Source organism: Fundulus heteroclitus, chromosome 20 (genome assembly GCF_011125445.2).
Source record: "Fundulus heteroclitus isolate FHET01 chromosome 20, MU-UCD_Fhet_4.1, whole genome shotgun sequence".
Lineage (NCBI taxonomy): Eukaryota > Metazoa > Chordata > Actinopteri > Cyprinodontiformes > Fundulidae > Fundulus > Fundulus heteroclitus.
Genome location: NC_046380.1, coordinates 32053740 through 32078726, shown reverse-complemented (window position 1 = coordinate 32078726; position 24987 = coordinate 32053740). Strand labels below are relative to the sequence as shown.

General features: G+C 46.2%; 1 protein-coding gene across 2 annotated transcripts; it reads left to right on the top strand.

Annotated features, from left to right (window-relative positions):
• Positions 1 to 1105: 1105 nt before the first annotated feature.
• Positions 1106 to 20217, top strand: ubap2a (ubiquitin associated protein 2a). 2 transcript variants are annotated; one of them, XM_012870709.3, is made up of 27 exons: positions 1106 to 1235; positions 3746 to 3886; positions 4153 to 4230; positions 5309 to 5419; positions 7415 to 7577; positions 7674 to 7754; positions 7829 to 7892; positions 8207 to 8328; positions 8409 to 8467; positions 9197 to 9267; positions 10303 to 10489; positions 10595 to 10865; positions 10987 to 11291; positions 11376 to 11602; positions 12450 to 12735; positions 12824 to 12863; positions 12982 to 13156; positions 13309 to 13360; positions 13828 to 14152; positions 14243 to 14334; positions 15167 to 15217; positions 16004 to 16097; positions 16185 to 16601; positions 16676 to 16780; positions 16865 to 16932; positions 17038 to 17229; positions 19453 to 20217. In XM_012870709.3, exons 2-27 carry the CDS (start codon positions 3788 to 3790, stop codon positions 19546 to 19548), a joined length of 3831 nt encoding a protein of 1276 aa, XP_012726163.2. In that variant the 5' UTR covers positions 1106 to 1235; positions 3746 to 3787; the 3' UTR covers positions 19549 to 20217. The 2 variants fall into 2 exon arrangements, with proteins under 2 accessions (XP_012726163.2, XP_036007843.1); XM_036151950.1 differs by lacking the exon at positions 19453 to 20217 and adding an exon at positions 17357 to 17562 and having other exon boundaries at positions 17038 to 17246.
• The last annotated feature ends 4770 nt before the right edge of the window (positions 20218 to 24987 follow it).

Here is a 24987-nt window from a genome sequence, read left to right as displayed (position 1 = left end):
TTCAAGCTTGCACGGGTCTGACCCAGTCGATCCTTTCTCCAGAGTCTCTGTTGTGCCTGATGTTCATCTTGGACAGAGCTGGCTTCTTTCCTTTGCTTCGCGTCACAGGGGTGATAAAGATCTGCCTGAGAATTACGTCAAATAATATTTTGAGCATGCTCTGCCCTGGTAAACTAGTGGGATTTACTAACTACTAGTAAAGTACAGGAGTATAATAAATCTCCACTGTGTGGGTTGAAAAAGTACAATAGAAATGTTCACAGAGGCTGCTCAGCACTGTGTGTGGAATTGGATTAAAACTATCCGAAGTGCAAGAAAATAGTTCATACCTGCAACCTTGCTACACTGTATACATGTATGGCAGCTATATAGTTTGTTTTATGACTTAGGGCTGCTTCAGGATCATTTACTTTGCAAGTCAGCATTCTGATTCCTATGAAGAGTTTTTCTTTTTTGTATGGCAGCTGAAAAAACTTTGAAAACCCGACCATTTAGTACAAAACACCCCCGTCTGCTGCCACCGTTGAGCAAGCTCTACACTGGCGGTAACACCGTTCACGTAGCGCAGTGCCAGTGACAGGAAACCGCCCAGGTGCTTCCGGGTGTTCCTGTGCGGCCTAGCCGCTTCCTATATGCATGCCAGCTCTTCACCTTGAAGTTCCCGACGAGCCGGGGAAACAGGCTCCGTAGGTTCAACATTCATATTGCATTTGAAGCCATTTTTTTTATTACTATTATTATTTCCTTCCTGAAAAGCGATGACGTCAGCACGGTTTATTTGGAAGTAAACAAATCTAGGAAGAAGACATGGCGGAGTTAATTTCATAACTGCACGTGCATCTATTGTATCCTCCCTCCGGACCAATATATATATATATATATACACGATTAAAGTATTTTATTATAGAGTAAACTTTCCTTTGTTTGCGCTTCATGACTCAATATATAAATAAAATAATATAATAATATAAATAAAACACTGTAACGGAGAGGCGCGAGCGGGAAAACGCCGTAAAATCTCCTAAACACGTCCGCGTGAGGGTAAACACTTTGTATCGTTGTCTAATGAACGCCGGCAGGTTGTGATGATGAGCTCTGAGCGGTGAGGAGAGTCGGACCAGAGGGAGCATCCACCTCCTTCTCCACCTCCTCCTCCTCCTCCACCACCGCGGCGGCAGCGCACGTCACGTGACCACCGTGTCTGCTGCTGCTGGCCGAGTGAAGCGTGTTAGCAGGTAAGAGAAAAAGCCCACATATTTTCCTTCATCCTATATCCAGCTTACTTCTTAACATTACGCCCCCCGGTAGACACCAAGACCCCGCTACTCGTTCTCCGTCCCCGCTAGTAGCTGGCTTCGTGGTTTTTTTTTAAATCCTTCCGCCGTGGCCGGGCTTTTAAAAAGATGTCTCTTCGCAATTTTTTTTTTCCTGTTGTCTTGAATCCCGGCGAGCAATGTCGGGATGGGATTGTGCTCGACGAGGCCTTTTCTCTCTCCCTCCGGTAGATTTGCTACACCTTTTGTTGTCGGCGCTGTAACGACGGCGTTGTAAACGCGGCGGCGGCGCCACGGAGGCTCGCGGGGCAGCCTGAGTGGCCGTGGGCTGTAAACTTGGAGCAGATTTTGGGTAGCAGCGTTAGCCTCTGGTCGCTAAGTGTCAACGGTAGCCGGGGAGCGGCTAACGGCGAGCTAGCGAGGACAAAGGGGACGGCGGTGTCAACAACACGAAAGTCGGCCGGTGTCGCGGAGCGGGGAGCCGCGACTCTGAATCCTCCGCGTTGGTGAGATTTGTCACGGATCGGGTTTTTATTTTATTTTTATTATTTTTTTAAGGAGTAACCTGCGCGGTCACGGCCAGCTATCAGCAGCGTTGAGTCAAAACAAGGCGACTCTCCGCAGAGTTAATCGCCTGTTAGCGGAGCAAAGCCCGAGCGTTTCATCCCAGGAGAACCCCGCAGCAAACACGGCTCACTGACTGCTGAGCGATCTACGGGAAATCCTCCTTATTTGCGTTTTTATTTGCCCAGGTAGATGCTCATTGCTCAGACTCAGATTTTTTTAAGAAGCTGTTGATTTATTTTTCTCGTCTAAAATACGGCGATGTCGTTGCTACGCTAAGATTTGCCCCTGATTTTAAAAATAAATGAATATTGGAAATATATATTTTTTTAAATGGCTTAAAAGCTGCAGATGAAAAGCCTGTTTTAGCTTTGTTCAGTGGCTCAGCCAATGAAAAGCTTTGTGTTGGCCAGCGTCACGCAGAGCACGTATAGCTGGACTGCCATTGTTCTCTGACACAAAACAAATGGGTCAGTGGGGAAATCTAAACTTAGTCTGCTGATAGACACTATTGTGTTCTCACATTAAACGGCCTTAGAAATGTTTTAAAGGTGCACCGAGCTGAGATTTTCTTTTTTTTTTTTTTGTAGAGCTGGATTATTCTTTTATGGACTGTAAACGCCATTTATTCTGTGTACAGTGAGAGTGGATTGTTTTTCTTTTCGCCAAGCAGACGGTTTCGTCTCTCTACAAATCAAACCTGAAAAGAAATCACAGCTTATCGTGGGTCGTCTTCACACCCGATGCTCCGGTAGACTCGGTTCTACTGGGGACCAAATATCAACTTGTCAGCTGGTGCTGCTTGCTTTCACGCTGCACCCTGTCAAACGCGCCAAACCTTCTGACCAGCCTGTCCAGCCCTTCGCCTGTGGCGGTGCCGCACCACGAAACGCAGAAGGAAAGGGGTTGGTCAGCGGCTCAGCACAACTTCCTTTTCCCAGGAAGGCGTAAACAAAATGGATTGGCTGCAGATGTCAGCCGTGCTATTCCAGCACCGTCTTTGGCAAGCGTAGGGGGCGCATACAGGTTCATTGAGCTGACGTCGAGCAGGGTATTTACAGCATATGCGTCACTTCGCTGGTATTATTGCTCAGTTACAATTGTATTTACCCAGAATGCCCAGCGCTGTGGTCCGCTTCCTGCTTTTGGATCGGACTCCGGTCCGCTTGGCGTTCCTATATGTATTCGTATCGCAGAAGTCGTCCTTCAGTGACGACTTCTACACAGAAGAGTGTTGTCAGCGCAACCTGTGTGTTCGCGGATCAAAGAAAACGGGGCAGACTTGCAGTTCCTAATGAGTCGGCCACCACTGGGGGGCGATTGATCGATCGATCATGTGTATTCTGACTATACCGAAACAAATGGTATTCCTATCAGCGGTGTAATAGAGGATCCAGCCAGGTTTCCAGCTGTATACAAAGCCTCTGATGGGATCCTCGTGTTGAAAACGCATCGTTTAGATCCATTACGTTTGTGTTTAGGGTCTAAATAGAAAGTCTTATCTAGGATTTAGACAGGATATGGGGTTTCCGGGGCGTGTAGCTTGTTTCGCTTCTCACATCGTAGGCCGTGGGGTCTGTAAAAGGACACGGGGGGTCGCTCTCCCTCCTTGACCCAGATTTTCAGCAAAGCCGTTGCGTCACCGGGCCAACCGTGCGTCTTCCAGCCTCCACAAGGCCACTATTCATTACTTGAGAGCGGGTCTGCCCTGTGCTCCAAGCGTCCTCCGGTGCTGGACGCCTGATAAGTTTCATGCCCTCAAACCAGGGGGGAAAGTCGCAGCTGGGTTATAAATAATGCCGTGGGCATTATTGATTAGCATTTTTAGATTAAAATGTTTGCCCATTCTCCTGTGATTTTATTTGTTATTGTTTTCACTTTTTTTGTTTGTTTGTTTTGTTTTGCAGGTTTTTCTATTTTGTACATACAGAGTTTTGTATATACTGTATATGATGAGCTCGCTGGGCAGCGACAAGGCCCGGGGTCCTCGGGAAAAAGCGCTGCCAGCTGCTGCCCCTCACAACCCTCAACCACAGAAGCAAATACAGGTGAGCATCCCTAAGACAAAACAAAACACAAAAACGTCTGAGCCAGATTGGTGAAATGGAAATGGGCACGACTGGCCTGGCCTGTTTCGGTTTGGTTGCATCTGCACAGAAAACATCGTCTCAATGAGACAACAGGAAGTAGATTTATTCGCCTCCTTTCTTTCATTGTCATTGACTTTTTAATTTTTTTGTTTGTTTTTTAACCACAAAAATCAATCTAAGAAGTTCACTGACTGACTCCTCGCTTTAATGTGTCTGCGATACAGGCTACCGCTGAGCAGATCCGGCTTGCTCAGATGATCTACGACAAGAATGACGCCGACTTTGAGGACAAAGTCAACCAGGTGTGAAACACTTAGATAGTTGGTAGTTTAAGGTGGGCACGAAGTGCTCTCCACACTTACTGTTACCCCTGGTAAAAATGTGTGTGTGTGTGTGTATATATATAAATTGTTCTACCATTTAGCGTTAGAGCAAAGTTACAGTTGGGGAAACAATAAGTTAAAGAAACCGATGTTTATAGTGCTATGAACTGCGACACGGTTATTGCCACACCTACAGCTGTGGCTTTGTCCTCCTCCCCACGTCCAATCGGACAGCGTTTTGGCGTAACCTGTCCTCCGCACAGTTGGAGCATGCAGACGGAGGGATCTTCAGCCAGCCTCTCCACATCATCCTCCCCTGGGCACACTTCTCTTTAGCTCGGCCCTTTTCAGATAGATTGGTGTCTGTAATGGAGATCACGATTGAAGAATGTGGATTTTCTGTCTGGTGACAGAGACCAACCGTCTGGAGCACTCAGTGATGTCTGATTCTTAGACTTTCAGGAAGAGACTAGCAGATTTTTACTTAAACTTTCCAGGTATTTCAAAGAGTTTATGGTGGCGTGCACCCAGTGTTATTGGAGCCTTGGGAAGAGAAAGGGAAAGCTCTTATAATTAAAAATTGTCCAGCATACTTAAGATGGTGCTTCTCCACACGTTTGTCCATCGTTCTAGACTGAACCAGCCTGGACAGTTTGGCGCTGAGAAGCCCTACCTGGTCCCAGTCGACCCAAGGACACAGTCGAATTTAGCAAGCTCCAGATATTTGTGTTTGAGGACAGAAAAGCCATTTCCCCTGCAGGCGCCCCGAATAACCTCTTAATGTGTATATGGCATCTAATAGTGGTATTTATACTTTTGTGTATTTATCTCCAGTGAATTAGTTAATTGCAAATAAAGGTTGAATGTTTCTTCTACAATGAAAGATGGCTTTATCTGAAACCCGTGAACACATCTTCACTTGGGGTTCCAGTAGGTGTGGAAGGTCCAGTTGTGCTGGGACGCTGCTCCTCGAGGACGGCACCAGGAGGGAATCTTGTCTTTTCCACGTCTTGGACACAAGCAGACATGTTTAACGTGCGTGCTGTTGCTTTTCCAGCTGATGGAGGTGACTGGGAAGAATCAAGACGAGTGCATGGTAGCGCTTCATGACTGCAACGAGGACGTTAGCAGAGCCATCAATTTCCTCCTGGAGAGCACTTCGGACATGGTAAATGGCAGCTTCTGAGTCATAACATGTTAACATCCTAACACAATGCTTTCTTCTTTCCCCCTCCGTCCGTCACCATATCTACAGTGTAGTTAAACTGCAACGTGCTGTTTACTTCAGATCGAAGCAACATTGAGTACATTTCATTTTGGGTTAGGGTCATTTTGGAAAAGGAGGCGTCCGTTGTAACAGCGGCCGCAATGCGCTGTTTCCCCGCAGAATTTCAGACGCTGCTGGATGTTTGTCTGAGGGCCGTTTTAGATAAAGGACAGAGCTGAATCAACCATAGGTGACCAAAAGTTTTCTGATGACTCTTTCATGGCACGAGATTCTGCCTTAGGTGGTCAGAAATCACAATACCCAAACATATTTCCAGAGTGGAAAAACGGAGATTGACGATTCAGATGTCAGTAGGGCTGAACGATTTTGGAAAATAATCTAATTGCGATTTTTATATCTTAATATTGGGATTTATTGCGATTATTTTTTTTTCAGTTCAATTTATTATGTCTTTTTAAACATATACAAACAATAAATCAATCAGTTTCATCGCTGTGCAGATCAGGTGCTAAAAGAGCCACTGCGTCTCAACTCGGAGCAGAAATGATTGCGTTCTGACGACGATATATTTCAACCAAACTTGCGATTTGATTTTGACTTTTCTCTTCATTAACCACAAGCAACAAAAATGGCCTCTAGATAAATATGTTTGTAAACAGGGACTATTTAAATCAAGAACTTAAAAAAAAAAAAATTAATCAAAATATTATTCAAGAGAACAGCTTTTAATTGAGTTGGACATCAATCCTGGTTGAACATAAAGTGCAACCAACAAACAAGTCTATGTATTAAACTTATTGACCAGAACTTAACGCTGTGGTGAGATTCCTGAAAGTTTCTGGTAAAACAGTATGATTATATAAACTCTAAAACAAGTAATAAAATTAGATTATCTCACTGCTGCAGCTTTCTTCCCTTCCATGTGGAGGCAAACCCACTTTAAACATATTACTGACACTAAAGGACACGTCTGATTCACTAATTGTTACATAGCCAAAAATTGCAGACCTCTGCGATTTGGAAATTGCGTTTTTTTAAGTTGCGATTATAGTGATAATGCGATTAATTGTGCAGCCCTAGATTTCAGTAGCAACTTGGAGTACGGCGCACCGACCCAGGCCAGCTGTGTGTCGGGAGATATTAACAAGGCGGGAAGCTACGAGGCAATCAGCTTGCTATTCCAGGGCTAATCCAGCTTTGTAGCTACGTCAAATCTGTGTTTTTTTATTTACTGTTTGTGTCAGAAATTAGAGACGAAGAGCAAAACCAACTCAAGACTGATAAACATAATATATGAACGTTTTGATCGCTTGTTGGTCTCCTGTCAAACTTACCGCGAGCTTTAGCATTTCAGCAGCTGAAATACAGACCATTAACGTATGTCACTTAAAACATATTAGCCTAGCAAATTAAGCATCTAGAAATTCAAAATAAGTCCAGTGGGACCAGGTAGGTAGATGGAAAAACTACGTTGCGCGGTCAGAGATGGATTCCAGTAGAGAAAACCACATAGAGCAGTCGCCACGTGGTAATCCTCAGTAAAATCAGAGTTTCAGCTCTCGGATAAGCCCTTATAGTAAAGGGGAATTGATGAAAACGCACGTTTCACGCGTTGTTGTCCTCGCCAGCGTTCAGAGCCGTCGGCATGGCGGCGATCCAGAAAGCTGCCACCGATGTTGCTGAAATACCCGGTCGCTGCCTTTTATGTGAAGATTAGCGTGACGATGCGCGCTTCGATAACATCTGTAAAAGATTTTAGATGGTCAGGGACGAGCGACAGCTGATTGGTTAGCTTCCGTTGCCTAAAGATGAGTACAGCTAAGTGCTGGAAGCTCCGGTCAGAGAGTTATGCAGAAGACTGATCACGTTTGATCTGCAACCTGTTTGTTTTTTTTTGTTTAGTTGTTGTTGCATCAATTCCCTTCCTGTGTTCAGACCTCATGGGAGACGGTGGGGAAGAAGAAGCCTCTGGTGAAGGAGGGCCCGTCGGAAAGCAAGGAGAACAAGGAGAACCGGGAGAAGAAAGGGGAAAGGGAGGCCAGCAAGGGCCGCGCCTCCGCCAGCCGCAAAGGCAAGGGGGCCAGTCGCAATCGGCAGGGTGAGGACCCGGAGGTTGCCTGTGTTCTTTAATCCTGTCCTCGCTTTTTTCTTTTTTTTTATTTCTCTTTATTTATATTTCAATGTTTGTGAACAGCGCGTCCAGAGGAGAACGGGGTGGAAGCGGCTCCGGCGGACAAAGGGTCGGATCGAGGTCGGAGGGCCAGGGGTAGCAGAGGTAGGGAGGAGGAAAACGGAGCACTGAGGAGGACCTGGTGAACGATTTTGACTTTTGTTTGGATATTTTTGCAGGGTCAGGAGGTCGGGGTCGAGGCAGGGCACAGACGGGGAGTCGGTTCTCAGCACAGGGCATGGGGTATGGAGCTAACACGCAACCAACTCGTTCCATTAGCTTTGCCTAAACCGAGAGAATCTGTCTTTCATCTGCAGGTTTTTCCTCATATAATTTCTGTCTATAGCTCTTTGCCATTTAAATATTTGTTCTGGCCAAGCTGCCATAATGTGTTTAACGATGCTGGACGCTACAAACTGCAGTTTCTCGTCTAAATTGAGCAATTAAATAAATTTGTTAAATTCGATTGAAGTTAAATCGATTTATTTTCTAAACTGCAACCCAGCAGAGCTCTAACTTTAGCCCGACTTGGCTCGTCTCCTTTGTGTCCTCATCAGGACTTTCAATCCTGCGGACTACACCTCGGAGGCCGGTTCTGGGAACACGCAGACCGAGGTTTGGGACGCGGCCGACAACAACAACAACGATGGCGGCGGCGGCGGCAGCACAGACGGCACAGGTGAGCTGCTCCTGACACTAGCGCTGCCGCTTCGCTGTCATCTGTCGGTGTAAGAGAACATTGTGTGTACGTCCTACCAGTTGCCTGGAGGAGTACCATGGAGGAGTGGGCGGCCGAGGAGTGGAACGAAGACGTCAGCGTGAGTATTACGTAAAAAAAATGTAAACGCATCAGCTCCCAACTGCAAAAAACAAAACAAAAAAAAGATAAAGATCCCGCCGGATGTCCATACTGATGCGACGTGGTTAATGTAGCAGGAACACAACCAGGCCGTGTAATTTAATAAAAAGGATCAAGCCACAGAGGTTTTAATCCAAAGTCACAGAGGAAGTGAAACTGAAAAGCATCATGCACCAGGAGGAACACGCGCACCGGTGAAGGAGGTCACTTTGCAGCTCTGGCAGCACACATCCTGTTCCTCCTTGCATCAAGGAGCAGATACCGGTCCTGCTCATGGCTTAAAGACCCGACACCGCCCTGTCCAGCTCTCCTAGAGGGGCCTGCCCACCTCCTTTAACCTCCTCCATGTTCTGTGCTGGGAGACACAGCAAACCTTCTGGCAATGAGACGTATTGATGATGGTGGAGGTGGGCCGCCTGTGAAACCCTTTGTAGGGTCCAGGTCTCGCCTCATGGCCCCAAACGCAAACCACTAAACATCCGTCAAAACAAAGATGTCTGTGGCCTCCACCTGCAAAACCGTCCCTTTATTGAACCTGGTGTTGATTTCATTACCAGCAGAACAGCAGACGCCGATTTCTCCTGAACTGACCAGATCAATGTTATGCTCTGATTTTAAAAAGTGTTCCTTTTTTAAACGAGTGAAGCTCGGAGTCCTGCAGCCTGTTTGTCTCTCTGTGTTCACGCAGCTTTCCGAGACCAAGGTGTTCACCTCCTCGAGTGCACCCGCTGCCGAGAACCACATCACCCCCGGGCAAAGGTGAGTACGGTCGAAAGGCTGCGGCTGCTAATGTGACTGCTTTTAACGAACCCGGATCTAAAAGGTTTCGTCTCCATTTGTAAGACGTGGCTGTCCACTTATCAGGGCAGACTGAGGGAGCTGCAGAGATACGCCACGTGGGTTGGGAAATCTGTGGAGGGGACAGCTTCTAGTTAGGAACTGAAAGATCAGGCCAGATCTGTCACCCCCTAAATCTGGGGATGTGAGATATATCGGCGTTAACATCGTTGTTGGCCAATGTTTTAACCACGCCGTATCGGTGCGATAAGTAAAACCGGCCCGATATTAGCAACGATATTTATTTAATATCTAGTTTGTGCCTGTGTTTCAGGTGGGGGAGGGTGCATCATGCAGTTTTTGTTTGGTTATGTGACAGTGGTGCATCACAGCCAGGATCGTGTTTTTTTTTTTTTTTTTTAAGGAAGCACAGATAGAATGTAAGCAGTGTGGTTGTTTTTCACGATGTTTGTAGAAGACATATGAAAAACAGAGTGTGGGTCTAGACTAAAACCAACATTCAAAAGTTCAGTTAACATAGTTTTCAGTTGGTATAAAGTTGTAAAAAAAAATGTAACATCCCAGAAACATATCGGCGCGTCTCTACCTAAATCCATTGAGAATTTGTGGCTTCAGATCTTGTGTTCGCAGATGCTCGACCTCCAATCTGAGTCTAAACATCTTACAGCTGGTTCTGCTAAGCACCTACTGTGACGGCACCTTACAAATGGATACCAAACTTCCTGATTTTGTTTGTGAGCCGTTTTGAAATGTTGTTTTCTTTCCGCGTCACACGTGTCCACTACTTTTGCTTTTCACATAAAATCCAGATAAATATATTCCAGTTCGTTTTGTAACGTGACTGAAGTTAGTTCCTTCAGTGCCCCGTCAGTGTTTCTCATTAGAAAATTAGAGAGCAAGCGTAACCCAGAGAGCAACTTTTCTACGTCCTAATGCCTCTTTGTCGAGTCCTGGATAAATGTTTGCGATGCATTAACAAACTCTTCTGTGTGGCAGTCTGGACCTTGCTTCTCTGCTGCAAAAGCCTGGAGTCGGAGGAAGAGAGCCACCTTCCTCCTCTTCCACACAGAGTCTGGTATTCACCAACTCCCACCACCATCATCATCATCAGCAGCAGCAGCCGCAGCCGCCGCCCCCCAGCCGCAACACGACCGGCAGCACCAGCTACGCCCACGCTGCTCTGGTAAAATAATAAAACACCACATTGTTATTTATTTTTTTTTTTACTCTAAACACAATATGAAAGTAGATGAACGACGAATTACCTTGGTCCCTTTTTTCCTCCCAGTCCTCCGTTCTGGGAGCTGGTTTCGGGGACCTGGGCCAGGCTAAGAGGTCTCAGCCCAGCGCCGGGGCTCAGATCCTGGAACAACTCAAGGGTCCCGGCTTGGGCCAGCTGCCCTCGTCCCAGGCCGCGCCTCCTGTCAGCACCCAAGGAAACAACGCCTCCATTGGTCGACTGCCCGGCCTGGGGGCAACCGTACCTCCGCCCTCGTCTTCGAGCTGGGACATGAAGGCCTCGGAGTCCAACGCCGCCTCCCTGACCTCCCAGTTCAGTCGTGAGTGGTTCAGACCTTTTTTTTTTTTTGTGGCATACCTGCTTATCCTTGGTGGGCACGAAGTGTACAGAGTGTGTGTGTGTGTGTGTGTGAATAAGCCCGTTGTGATTCATGCTTGCAGGCGAGTTTGGGCTGCAGCCCGAGCCTTCGCTCGTACTGAGCCAGCTGGTCCAGAGGCACAGCGTTCCCTCCCTGCCTCTGGCTCGCCAGCCCAGTCCGCCGCTGACGCAGCAGGCGCCGCCGGCGCCGCCGGCTTCAGCCTCGCCCGCTCCCCAGCACATCAGCACGTCGGCGCAGGCCAGCCCGGCGATGGCCGCCAAACCCGCCGCTCCCAGTCCAGGGCTGGACCCTCACGGCAGCAGCACACCGCAGCAGCACCGGGCGCAGCTCAAGGGCCCCAAGCGGAGGATACCCCCCACGTCCAAGGTAGGGGGGAAGCGGCGAGAGAGATGCGACTAGTTTTACAGCTTAAAGGAGGTCTGTAGAAACGCGTTGCCTCCTCTCCGGCAGATCCCGTCCACAGCCGTGGAAATGCCAGGTTCTGCCGACGTCCCGGGGCTAAACCTCCAGTTCGGAGCTCTGGACTTCGGCTCAGAGTCTGCGTTGCCGGAGTTTGGGGTCGTGGACAACTGTGTGAGCGCAGCGTCGCGGGAGTCCACGCTGGCGCCGGCCCCGGCAGCACCAGCGCCAGGACCTGGCACCCAAAGCCACACAAGCCTGTACTCAAAACCTCTCAGGTAGTCACTGCTCACGACTAAATGCGTCTTCTGCAACAACAAAAAGGGGGAAAATGGTCACAACTCGTACCAGAGAGGATTTTACTTCCTGGTGTTAGCTTGATGTTTGTTACAGCAGAGATTGACGGGCTCAAAGAAACTATTTAGTAGCTACGATTACTAACTTTGTATTAATTTAGTTGTTCCGTTGAGGTCTGAACAGCTGATGTTGTCACGCCAACACACATTTCTATGTTTTTTATTAGTTTTATGCGACAGATAAACACAAAATAGAGCATAATTGTGAAGTGGAAGGAAAATAAACAGCAGTTTCATGTTTTTGTGTTATGTTCCAGATTAAAAGTCTGGACTTTGACTGGGCCATTCAAAACAAAACAAAAAAAAGGATCTGCTTTGATCTAAATTATGTCATAATGTAGTTCTGGGTGTATGTTCAGGGTTTTTAGGTGAACCTCACTCTAGAGTCTTTTGCAGCCTCTTGCACTGCAAAAAAGGAACTAAAAGTAAGTGAAATTTTCTTGAAATTAGTATATTTTACTTTGATTTGAGCTGCTGAATAAGACCATTTGCCAATAGAAAGAATATTTTTTTTTACCCCTAAAATAAGGTAATTACATACCCTGCCCTTGAAATAAGATGATGGAGAGGAATTGTTGTTATTGTAAGTGCAAAAATCTTATTTCATTGGCAAATATAAAAATACGCTCATTTCAAGAAGATTTTACTTACTTTTAGTTCCCTTTTTGCAGTGTGGCTTTTCTTCCAGGACCGTCCTGACTTGCGCGGCCTGCCAGTGGGGGGTGAGACCCTGGGTGTAACGCTTTTTGTTGCCGTGTGTGCGTTTCAGTGAGTCGCTGGGCAGCTCTCTCTCCGTCGCCCTCCCGTCGCCGCTGTCCTCGTCTGAGCCGGTGTACCACTCCTGCAGCGCGGCCATGCCCAGCCTCACGCCGTCGCTGGGCACCAGCAGCTCGGCCAACCCTCCGTCGTCCACCTCAGTGACCTCAGCCGCCTCGTCCTCTGCGCCCTCCGCCTCCTCCCACTACTCCTCGGTGGGTGGGGGTTACGAAGGGACGATGGGCCCTCACACGCGTCTTGCTTTTTCCCAGAGCAAAGAGCCAACGGGGCCAGTGATGGTGCGTCGACCGACTCATCCTATCTGTCAGTGGACACGGTTCTCATCATTTAGCTGTGACCTAACCTGAATTCTCCTTTAATCGGCAGAATGGACTGAACGGTGTAAGAACTTCTGCTTCTCTAGACGGTGAGTTGCACAGCTTTGTTTTTATCGTTCTGCTAGAGGAGGATTGTTAGTGGTTAGTGGAACAGGCCAGCGACCAGTCGGCTGAAAGTGATTTCCCGCTTTTTTTTTTTTCCCTCAGCTTCGTCGGCCGCTTCCACGCCAAAGCCAGAATCGCCGTCCGTGAACATCAACGCCAACGGCCCTTCGGCGGCCTCGTCCCACCTCACCCCCTCCCTGCCCGCACACAGCACCGCCGCGCTCTCCAGTCTGGCACAGGAGCTGCCGTCAGCTAGCCAGCTCAACTCGCTCAACAGGTCCTCCGAGTCTTACCTGATGCATGAACAGCTCGTGATAAGTGCTCTGCCAGATTAGCCTCTTTGTGTTGGAGCGATTTATTATCATTTGTTTTTTTTAATCCTGCTGTTTGAGTTTGGCTCTGAGTTGGTCTTTGCTCTCGGCTCCACAGCCACGTCAGCAGCCATTCCTCGGTGTCAGCTCTGGGATCCAGCGCTCTCACTGTAAGTACCCGCTTACACTGGTTGGACACCACGATCAGGGGCTGCTGCCCCTGTCTGGGGTTGGGTTTATTTTCCAGATCTAGATCATTATAGAAAAAGAAAGTTAAGGAAAGAGTTTAGAAAAACAACAACTTCATTACCTATTAATGTGTGCGGCCTCCCGTTCATCTATCCATCCCTCCGTCTGTATTTATCCATCTTTGTACCTGTCCCTCCAACTATCCGTTCATCCATTCCTTTATTCATTAGAGTTTCCATCCTGAGCGCCGCAGAAATGTCGGCCATTGCTTTTGCTTTTTTAAAGGCGCTAAACTCTACGGAGAACAGTAGAAACGTTAATCCGGGAAACTCTTGATTTACGATGTTCAGATGTGTGACTCGCAGGGCGTCTGACGGCAGCTAACACCCGCGGCCCGGGTGTTAGCTGCCCCCCGCTCTGACGTTGCGCTGTGTTTTGTGTGGGACAGTACACGAGCGGCGACAGCAGCAACGCCAGCTCCCTGGCGCCCTCCTCCAGCTCCTACACGTCGTCGCAGCCGCCCGCAAACGCGTCCCTCCACTCGGCCCACAGCAGCAGCAGCAACAGTAGCAGCGGCGGCGGCGGCATCGGCCACCTGGCCAACATGCCCGGCATGGGCGGCGGCATGGGCGGCACGGTCGGGGCCATCGCCGGCGGCTTCCACTCGGCGGCGGCCATCGCCACCAGCGCGGCGCTGGGACTCGGCTCCAACGGAGCCACCGCCACGTCCAACCTGTCTGCACCGAGGACCACGCCGCTGCTCTCCTCCACCGGTACGCGGGCCCCCACGAAGCAGTGGCCGTGTGTTGAAGCGCCGACCGCTCTTCAGCTGGATGAACCTTTCTGTGTGTTTGTGTCGACAGGCAAAACTCCCCCGAACCTTTCCCAGGGCGTCCCTCCTCTGCTACCAAACCAGTATATAATGGGACCAGGGGGCCTGCTGCCCGCTTACCCGGTAAGTTGCTTCAGACGGCTGGCTCTCTTTCAGTTATTCAGCCCCCACTTCAGATTAGGTTGATTGGCGAAAGTCAGAATTCATCTGTTTGCAACAAATAATTTACTGTAATTGGATAAAACTAATGTTAGGGGAATCATTTTTCTTTAGTTCAGCAATATGTCCTGCCTGCTAACAAAAAGAAGAAGCTAGCAGCTGCCACCAGATTCCCCAGACTGACGGCAGAATACCTGCAGGCAGACTTGGTGGGAAAGGTTTCAGTTTTCACCGTAAGGGACAATAAAGGCTGAAGGGGCTCCATGCGTGAACTCCAGCAGCCTCACCGCCGCAGAACCGAAAGCAACGCGATGTAAACGAGTCTCGTTCTGTTCTGTGGGGCGAGGAATCAAAAACGCAACTCCGCCTGAGGATCGTCTATCTCCTGAGGATTAATAAAACCCGCGCTGCAAGCAGCACCGGGGCTTCAGCGAAGCGCGGCGGCCATGCTTCCTCTGAGACTGGAAACCTGAAGCTGGTGGGGATTAAAAAGATCAGGAGTGAATCAAACGTCAGGAACTCTTGCAGTCGGTGAAGTCCAGGGAGCCGTTGGGCCTTCAGACAGGACAACGCTCCTATGCGCGTCTCAAAGTCCACCAAAGCTCAGATGCAGGAGAAGTCGTGTAAAACTTCATTGGAGTATTGGACAATAATGTCGTGCAGCCTAGTAGCAACTTTATTGTTGCCTTAATGAAAAACTCTAAAACTTTAAATTGTAATATTTCATACGTCTGAATCTCTCTCCGTGTTGTCGATTGTTTAACTGAGTCTTTTTATGTTTTTTTCCTTCTCACAGCAGATCTATGGCTATGAAGACCTCCACATGCTCCAGTCTAGACTGCCAATGGTGAGGCACGCATATTAAAGGCTTAGCTGGTGTTTGGAAAGAGAGAGGCTATAGTATTGATCATAGATACCTTTATTACAAGCGTTTAAAAATAGGTCAAATGTGTCTCATATTCCCTCTATAGTGCATCTTCCAGACAAAAGGGTAATTAATTAGTGTTGGCATGAGCTGATCTCTTAAGATATAACTACTTAGAACCTTTTAAACGAATCTCGCTTTAAAGATCCGGTACGTTCCCTTTTAATGAAGCATTTAGTCAAGATTCTGTAATATGAGAACTACTTGAGATGATCTAGATCAGGGGTGTCAAACTAACTTCTATATGGGGCCACTTTGGCATCATGAAGTCATTAAAAGGGCCGCTTGCATGTGTAGAGATGATACTTTTCATTTCATAATTTCATTCCAGTTCACACAGTAGTATAAAAAATGCATAGTAACATAAAAGTAGCAACCTTAGGCCCAGTTTATACAGTTTATGTGCAAAAAAAAGTTGATATTGGGGTGAGTTACACTTACAGGAGGCACAGTTTTAGCCACTTTATACACTTTAAAAGGATATATGCCTTTTTTTTTTGGCTCTCGAGGGCCAGATAATTTACCTTGACGGGCCGGATTTGGCCCGCGGGCCTTGAGTTTGACACCTATGATCTAGATGGTCCAAAAGAGTAAGACGCTGATTACTCATGACTGCTTTGTACCACCCCATGTCAAAAGAAAACTTTAAAATGGTCGATTGTGAGGCTCTTATGTGTTTTTTCATGCGTGTCTGCTCTGGGCCTTCAGCCCTCTTTGCAGGATTACTATGGAATCACCTTCCCCGGACCAACAGCTGCTCTCTCTGGCAGAGACGGGAGTCTAGCCAGCAACCCCTATTCAGGTGACGCACCTCACCGTTCACTTATTCTTTTCTATAATCGCGCAAACCGACACGTGTTCTCACATGACATCGCACCACCACGGCCAGGTGACGTCACAAAATTTCCCAGGAACGACTCCACCTCCCCAGCGCCCCCCACCAGCCTGGCCGCCCCCCAGCCTCCCCAGGCCCAAACCCAAGGACAGACCCAGGCTCCGCCCCAGCCCCCCCAGGCCCAGCCCCCCCAGGCCCAGCCGCAGCACCACAGCAGCCAGCAGGCCTTCCTGCCGCCGGGCTACAGCTACACGGGCCTGCCGTACTACCCCGGCGTGCCCGGCGCCGTGCCCAGCGCGCCCGCTTTCCAGTACGGCCCCACCATGTTCGTTCCGCCCGGAGGCCCCGGGCCGGCCTCGGCCAAGCAACACGGCATGGGCCTCGGCCTGGGAAACCCCTCGGCCACGCCGTTCCAGCAGCAGGCGCAGCAGCAGCAGCCCAGCGGTTACGGCCAGCACGCCTTCGGCTCAGGTACGCCGCGCGTTTTTTTACAGACGGGGCGAAAGCGCCTGCGGCAGATTAACCGCGATGCGTTTTGCTCGCAGGTTACGAGGAGCTGACAGCGGGGCCGGCAGGAGTGGAGTACAGCAAAGGTTACAACTCCTCTTCACAGGCACAAGCCAAATCCGCTGCCGCGGGGCCTGGAAAAGGTACGGTGGAGCCCCCGCCGCCGTGGGACCGATGCGGTTCGTAGGTTTCTCACATGCAAAGCGCCTCTGCTGTGTTTTCTCCAGGGGTCTCCGTGACGTCCAGTAACTCCGGCGTGCCAGACATCAGTGGAAGTGTTTACAATAAGACCCAGGTGAGGCCGCTCAACTCTGAACCGCACCATCTCCGTATTTTATTCTTCTTTTCATGTTACTAATGAGCCCACGATGTGTATATATATATTTGTATCTGTTCCCAGTCTTTCGATAAGCAGGCTTTCCATGCAGGGACCCCTCCTCCGTTCAACTTGCCGTCAGCGCTGGGGGGCCCGGGGCCGCTAAACCCTGGAGCAGCCCCTGGAGGCTATGCACCGGCGCCATTCCTCCACATCCTGCCTCACCAGCAACCACACTCACAACTGCTGCATCACCATCTAGCTCAGGATGCACAGGTGCTCTTCAACCGTTTATAGCCGCAAGCTGTCCGTGAAATCAGACTCACTCTAGTTTGATAACGTCATAGTCTGTTTTTTATTCTATTTATTTTTTCTCTTTCTCTTTGTTGGGCCATTTCTTTATAGTTCTTCATAATTTATTCTCGTTTCTAATCAGTTTTCTGCTTTAAAGTTGTTTGCGTTGCATTTGTGAGCGCTGCGCAGACCTCAGACAGCAATAAAACACCTAAACCAGGACCGGGTCAGGTTGGAATGGCCAGGTGTCGTGACCAAAAACATACAGGAGTTATTTAAACCCAGGTTTTGGAAAGAAAAGAAAGAAAAAAAAAACGGGTCTGATTGACGCATCGATATCTTTCTTTCTTTGTTCCCCAACGGTGTTACCTGCAGAAGTGCTGCATCACTGGTGAACCCACAGAACGCTGAGTGAGTTGAAGGTGCTCGCATGTGTGCAGCTGTCTCCTCCACCCGCTCTGCTCGCTGCTAAATGCTCAGCCGCTTCGGTTTTAGCTGGTTTAACCGGTAACCAGCTCACCACGTATATATCAGACCGCTGGCAGGAAGCTGAGCGTGTGAATGCGCTGAGCAGAACCGCCTGGATCTTGACGGCGAGGGTCTCGTAGCCGGCCGAGACAACGAGCATGTTCCTTTTTAAAGGTTTGGTCTAACCGGGCTGCTGTGTGCTTTTTGAAGGCTGCAGACTACGCCTAACCAGCCCAGTGGTTGCTTCGCCTGGCAGTGGATGATGCGCACACTCTGACCTTCCTTCAAACTTTCACAATAAGAGCCTCAAACGCGCGGCTTTTAAAGGTCATATTTTGAAACTCAAGGAGTCCAAAGAATCATGAAAATATGAACTTCATAAGAAATAAGAAGCGGTATAACTGATCATTACAGAAAGTACGTTTGGGCAAATTATTCTCTTTTCTAATTTATCTTTTCGTTCGGTGTAGTCTCACTGAAGCATGAGGCCGCCCTCTCAACACAGAGGCAAAGCAGATGATGTGTTGCAGAGGATGCTGGGAAGAAAGTCAATAGGTGACTTAGAAAAGGAGAAATAAAGTAATAATGAAATACCATTAATGTAGTAATAATATCCAACAATAGTTCATTTCTCCACAATAATCAATATCCAACAATTTTATATTGGCACCAGTTTTTAACATTTAAAGGAGAAGCTTGATTGCACCTGAACCTCGTGGCGGAGCACCAACATTAGACCCACCCAGACGGTCGGAGCCCTGTGCCGACAACCTTTGGACCCGCAGTGGCTCTAATAACGACAACAGTATGAAACAATCACTTTTTTTTTCAAAGTTACTTCCACAACAGAATCACATAAATGTTGCAAGAATTCTTTTTATCTTTTATATATCATCTCCAACAATGTGCTTTTTTTCCCCCTCCACATTAATTTTCCACAATTGTTAAACGCTCCATTCAGGAAAAGGATGCATTCTCGTGTGTTTTTCTTTTGTTCTTAGAGGATCTTTAAAATTGTGGTCCTTTAATTTGACCGTTAAAGAAAAACGTTTTTTGGAGCATATGTGATATGCTGGATCCTGTCCTTTACCGTCTGCATCAATCCAGTCAACATCAGATGGAAAAAGTAGGTCAGACCGTTTCACAGCCAGAGTTAGGGTTAGCTAAAGTACAAGGACTTCAGGCGGCACGTGGAGTCACCGTATTGAAAAAATTACTGTTTTAAGGAGATTCAGCATTAAGGCAATTTATGGGTGGTTAATAATTGCGTAGTAATAATCGTTTTAGCCCTTTAGTTAACCTAATGGTATTGTAAAGTGCTTTACAGTAAAAACACAAGGAATAAAACGACATCAAAGAAAAGAAACGATAGAAAAGCAGATGGAAAATGTCAAACACGATCATTTTCATTGTCTCGTCGCCAGGATCCATCGTGTTTTAGGCGATATTAGAGTCAACCTCGGGCTCAAACTCATGGAACCGAACTCTGATGCAAAACAGGAGCTTCATAATACGTTATGAAATCAGTCAAATGTTTAATACCGACTAACTCGTGTGATTCTCGGGCCTCTTGTGATGTCATTGAACCAAATGCAAACAAAGCAGAACCAGAGAATGAACAAAAAAAAAATTTAGTTTTGCTGCTTAATTAAATTAAGATTTTTTTTTTCCAAACAAACGCAAAAAAAAAAAAATAATTTTCATTGATTTTATTAAATTTTTTGTTTGTTTTTTCAGGGCGGGCCGAGCCAGCGCGGTCAGTCCAGCAGCCTGCAGCAGAAGAGCCAAGTCAACAAGTCGAGCTACGGCAGCTCCCCCTACTGGGCCAACTGAGACAGTTACATGTGCTGTGCCGCGCATGCGTGGACACACACACGGGCAGATCGCACATGATCATGAGGGACAAAGCGTTTTTACAACACAAGCTAAAACACACACACTACCATCCTCTCCCCTTTGCTCTGTATATCCCCCTTTTCAAATTTATGGCTGTTGTATGTAAAATATATTTATGTATTTATACAGTATATATGTATTGGTAGGACATAAAATGTGGTTTTCTGCATTGTTTTTATTTTGAAGGACATTTTATTTCAAAAAAAAAAAAAAAAGTGGAAAGATGAGAATGCTAAACCAAGGAGATAAAGTTGGTAAATATACTTGAACACAAGCATCTTGTGATGTGATTTTTCTTTTTTATTTCTTTTTTGGTTTGCAACCATAGACTGAGAATGGTGTACATAGATTATAACGCATCATTTTCACAGCAAAGGCCTTTTTTTATTTTGGAAAAAAAAAACTGTTTTTGTAACGTTGGTCACCCACATCTGTGAATCCTTATACTGAGGGTGACTTTATAGCTTGACTTTTCTTCTTTCTCCCCATTTCTTTCCATTTGTCTCTCCTTCCTGAATTCTTACTTGTCGGCTGGTTTGATCAGCTGAGCCTTGGATTTGATGTCATTTTAATCCTTGTTGTCCAAATTAAAAGTTATTAACAGTTTATAGTGATCTGGCATTAATATTTCCAAGCTTGTTTAACTTGATCCCAGCACCTTCATTCACACGCAGCCGCTTATATTTTTAGGGTTCAAATGGCATTGATCTTTTTGGATGGTGACACATAAATGTATTTTAATCGACATAAAATTGGCAAGCACCTGGTGTCCTAACAGTGGCGGCTGGCCAGTAGGGGGCGCTCGGGCGCCGCCCCCTTTAAATCGTTTAGATAATAAATGATTTCTGAACTGCAAAGTACTTAGAAATGTATTTATTCATACTGTGTGTCCAATAGACATGTTAGAATTTATTAAAATAGTAAATACATAATTCTATTTAATTGCTCACATTGTGCACACTTCCTATGTGCAGGGCGCCGGTCTAATGGGAGTGAATGTAGCCGCGTCAACTTGGGCAAGCACGTGATCTGAGGCTGACTTTTAATTGGTTATCTAGGTTTTTTCACAGGGGCGCGCTGCTCTGCGTCCCGGACACACCCATTCTGTTGCGTCATTACTGGTAGAGTGTCAGTACTGGCTAATTTTTTTAAAAAACATTGTGTGATTGGACAATCCCCGATTCGACTCAGCTCAGCTGCAGTTTGTTAGGTCGATTCACGGTTATGCTTGCAAAGTTGAGTAGTTTCAAAATGAGAGAAAATTCTGTTTTGTCTTTACAAAAAAATGCTTTTACAAAGCGTTCACTTGAAGAAAAAAAACAGGATAAAGAAGCTTGGACCGGGTCGTCTTAATTTACAAATTCAGCAGCAGGCAAGTGATCTCTCCACTCCATGGTTGGATAAAGCAGTGTAGGTAATAGTCAGTCAGTGAAGAGGCGTCGGATACTCAGTGTAGAAGACCATGAAAGGATTGCTGCAGAGGTGAGTTGTTGTGGAAAATCACTGTTACACTGGTTTATAGTAATGTTATTTAATATATTAGGAAGATGTGCTTTGTAGTTAGAAATACCTTTAGTTGTGTCTATGCTGTGTAGGTATGTTGATAATATAATGTTTGTCAGCAAGATATTTTATTATTTAAGTTGTACTGAAGTTTATGGGTAATGGGGAATAAAACATTTGGTTACTGAATTTTGTATAATCTTGTCCCACAAAAATGCTGTAACACATTTCATAACACAGCCTTAAAAAATGGCAGCAAATGTTATTAAAATCAGGAAAACAATCTAGAAGAAGTCTTTTCAGAAACTGTCACGCTCTTGAAGATCCTCCTCACCACACCCATGACCACAGCTGAAAGCTGAAAGGTGCTTTTTAACTCTAAAAAGAATCAAGACTTTTCTGAGAAACTCAATGACTCAGGACAGGCTGAATGCAGTGCCCATGTTGTCAATGGAGAAAAGACTAGTCACAGAGATGACTGACTTTAACAATTAAGAATATAATTGAGAAATTTGCTGGGCAGAAGGAAAGGAGGGCAAAATTCATGTTCAAATAGTGCTATTTTTTAAGATTTGCTTTGTTTGTTTTTCATTTGTTTGTTTGTGTGCGCCCCCCTCAGTTTTTTTAGCACCAGCCGCCACTGTGTCCTAATGTGTTAATTTTACAACTCCCCACAACATGTTTTCACCTTGAGCCTCACAGATGCACTGTATTGCCAAAAGTATCCCCCCCCCACCTGCCTCGACTCATGTGATAACTTAAGATCACGTTCTTAATCCATGGGATTCAGCGTGACGTTAGTCCAGCCTTTGCAGCCATAACAGCCTCAACTTTCCTAGAAAGGCTGCCCACAAGGTTCTGGAGTGTGTTTATGGGAACATTTTACCATTCAGAAGAGCATTTATGAGGTCAGACACTGATGTTGGACACCAAGGCCTGGCTCTCAGGCCCCTTTACATGATGTTTTCTGGGGAAACGAACAGTTTGGTTGCGTTCTGTCATTTACACGACAACAGCAAATGTTTTTTTTCCCTTTTTATAAAAAGGCGTTTTTTTAAAGCAAATTCCACAACAAAATCACGCAAATGGTGCAAGATATGTATTTTTTAGCTTTTTTTGTTTTGTTTTTAATCATAATCTCCAATAACCTGACTAGCCATATGGATTTCGCTCCGCCTAGCTCCACTCACATCCATCTGGGACCTCTCCATAGAAATTTCCTTTATTGAAGGCTGGGCCTTATCAAAAATCCTTGCATATGATTGGATAAGCCACTTGTCTGTCATCTTTATCGACGTGCTATTTCAACCACTCACACCGAAGCTAACCCGTGACGCTGATGAGAGCGACGCAGGAAAAAACTAAACTTTTTTTTTTAATGTTGGCTCTAGTGGCTCACTTTTTATTGACAGTGAGCTGACAGGAAGTGGGGGGAGACAGGCGGCAAAGCGCCGCGGGTCGGAGTCGATCCCGGGCCGACCGCGTCGAGGACTAAAGGCCTCCTAATATGGTTCACGCTAACCGCTCCGCCTCGGGCGCGCCCCGGAAAACAAAACTTGCCAAATCCGGTCGGGAGAAGGGCAAAAACATGGTTTCCACCAACAAAAGCCTTCAGAGCCGTTCTCTGATGTTCTTTTAATGAAACAATATTAGGTAGATTGGACAACACGGAAGAAATAGCAGCATCAATGTTAACGCTTGCTTCCTCGACGAGCCGCCATTGCTATCAAAACAGTCCACGTCACGGTCGCTTCTCCACTACGTCACATCTATGAAACTCCAGCCCTGCGTCCTGATTGGCTACACAATAAAATTGGTTGGATAAATCACTCTCTATGGGAGAGGTCCCAGAAGGATGTGAGTGGAGCTAGGCGGAGCGACATACAGCTGGCGGAGTCAGGTTAAATCTCCAACGCTGTACTTTGTATATTTTTCCTTTTAATTTTCCAGAAAATGTTAAACGTTCCATTCATTCTCTTATCTGCTGCTGACTCCTCTGAATATAACCACAGTTGGGCACGGATATAATTCAAAGTTGCCGCAAGCAACAGACGAACCTCGCCGTCTGTCCACGGGAAAAAAACATTCTCTGCTGAGGTTTATTAGTCGGGGTGACTTTTAGTAAGGACGCACACACTCTGCTGTCAAGTAAAGAAATAACAGTGACGGAAAAAGCAGATTCACTAGTGCATTGCGCCCACATTATTTATTAACAGGTTGTAAAAGCAGCCATAATCAAAACGGAAACTATCCAAAGATTATTGCATTATAAAGATCCTAAGCACCCAGAAGCTGCCAGATCAACTACTTTTATTGTTTGGAACTACATACATACGCAGAAGGTAAGTTTTAAATTGTGTAAATGCAGAAGTGTCTCAGTTTTCTCCATTAGATCACATGGTTTCATACAGTGGCAGCCTATTATACATGCAAACAACTGAACTGTTTAGTGTAAATGTCGCTTCAAAGTTCAAAGTTAGGTCTTTAAAATTGTCACCCTTACTACATTCTTTAACTTAAGCAGGTGGCATTACTTTGGAAATGTGCTGGTTTCAAACTTTTTAGCACTCCTTTTGGGAAAACTCCCAACTTCAGGTAGCAGTGAACTGATTTTTATTTGACCAGTACTGACTGACCATCGTCTGTGGTGACACGAGAGCGGCGAAATATATACATTTGCTAACATTGCTGATTACCAATAAAATGTTTGAATGGAAATTCAATGATTATTTTGCCCGTTTTAAAAATGAGAATCCTGTTGTCCTGCAGTTGTCACAGCGTCCCTCAATAACAGGACTTTTCCCCCTCCTTCCCAAAACATAATTACTGACTGATCAAAGCAGAAAACCTTCAATTACTTTTTATTTTATAAAGGAATGGACTTTTCACTCAATGTGAAAACTTTTTTTATTCTTTAACCATCAATTTAGGGATGTAGCCATTTGTTTCTATTGGATCTTCAGGAAATAAGTGCAAATAAATTAGGGCTGGCCAATTTAGAAGCATCAACAAAATAGAAATATTGAAAAATTCTGAACAATTTTAAGTACAACCCTGGCCATTTTTTAGATAAACTCAACCCTTTATTGATCCAACTTTTTACCAGGATTGCTAATTAAACCTCTTTGAAAGGGGCAGACGACAATCGGCAAAGCTCCAACATGGCTGCTTGTTCCCTCTTTACAGCAAAATAGTGAACTGGTTGATCCTTCTAATTTATCACAAAAATCAAATATCTGCCTGTTTTGAGCATACAGCAAAGATAAACATTTATAGTCTGACTACAAAAGGCAGTCACCTCTGGCCAAAGCCCTCATTTTGCTCCTTGTCTTTCAACTCATTGGAGTTGAAAGACTCATTCTTCAGGGCGATCTCCAAATGACATTCAAAGTTTACTCCCTCCTGAAATGACCACAGAAGGACACTAGCTCAACCCAAGGACTGCAGGTCACATCTTGTAATCTTAATTTTGAGCTGTCAGGGTCATAGACATCATATAGGCTACGTAGACGCGTCGTTGGCCGCAGGTTCCCACGTCAACGTCAACGTCACTGCCATATTGTATGTGGCAGAAAAAGTTCTGTTGTAGTGAACACGGATCAGAGAGGTTGCCTCATTCCTGTGCTGCATGGAAATGTATTCTGGCTGATTTCACTACTTGTATCTGCCTTCTATAAAATAAGGCTGCACCATGTTGCAAAACTGGCCACACTAAAGCTGCTGAGTGGCAACACTAGGAAAAAGCTGTGCAAGACCGTTCTTTTTCAAGGTTTTTAGCTTGCATACAGTACAGACTTGTATTTAGACAGATGTGCATATATAGATTTTCATAAATAAGCCAAATAAATAGCTGTGTGATTAGATATAACTATA

Bases quoted from the DNA above. Each gene is read 5' to 3' on its own strand.
- ubap2a (XM_012870709.3), top strand. From the start codon at position 3,788: ATGATGAGCTCGCTGGGCAGCGACAAGGCCCGGGGTCCTCGGGAAAAA. The intron at 13,157-13,308 runs GTCCTCCGAGTC...TCGGCTCCACAG, and splicing joins CAGCTCAACTCGCTCAACAG to CCACGTCAGCAGCCATTCCT. The intron at 16,781-16,864 runs GTACGGTGGAGC...TGTTTTCTCCAG, and splicing joins TGCCGCGGGGCCTGGAAAAG to GGGTCTCCGTGACGTCCAGT.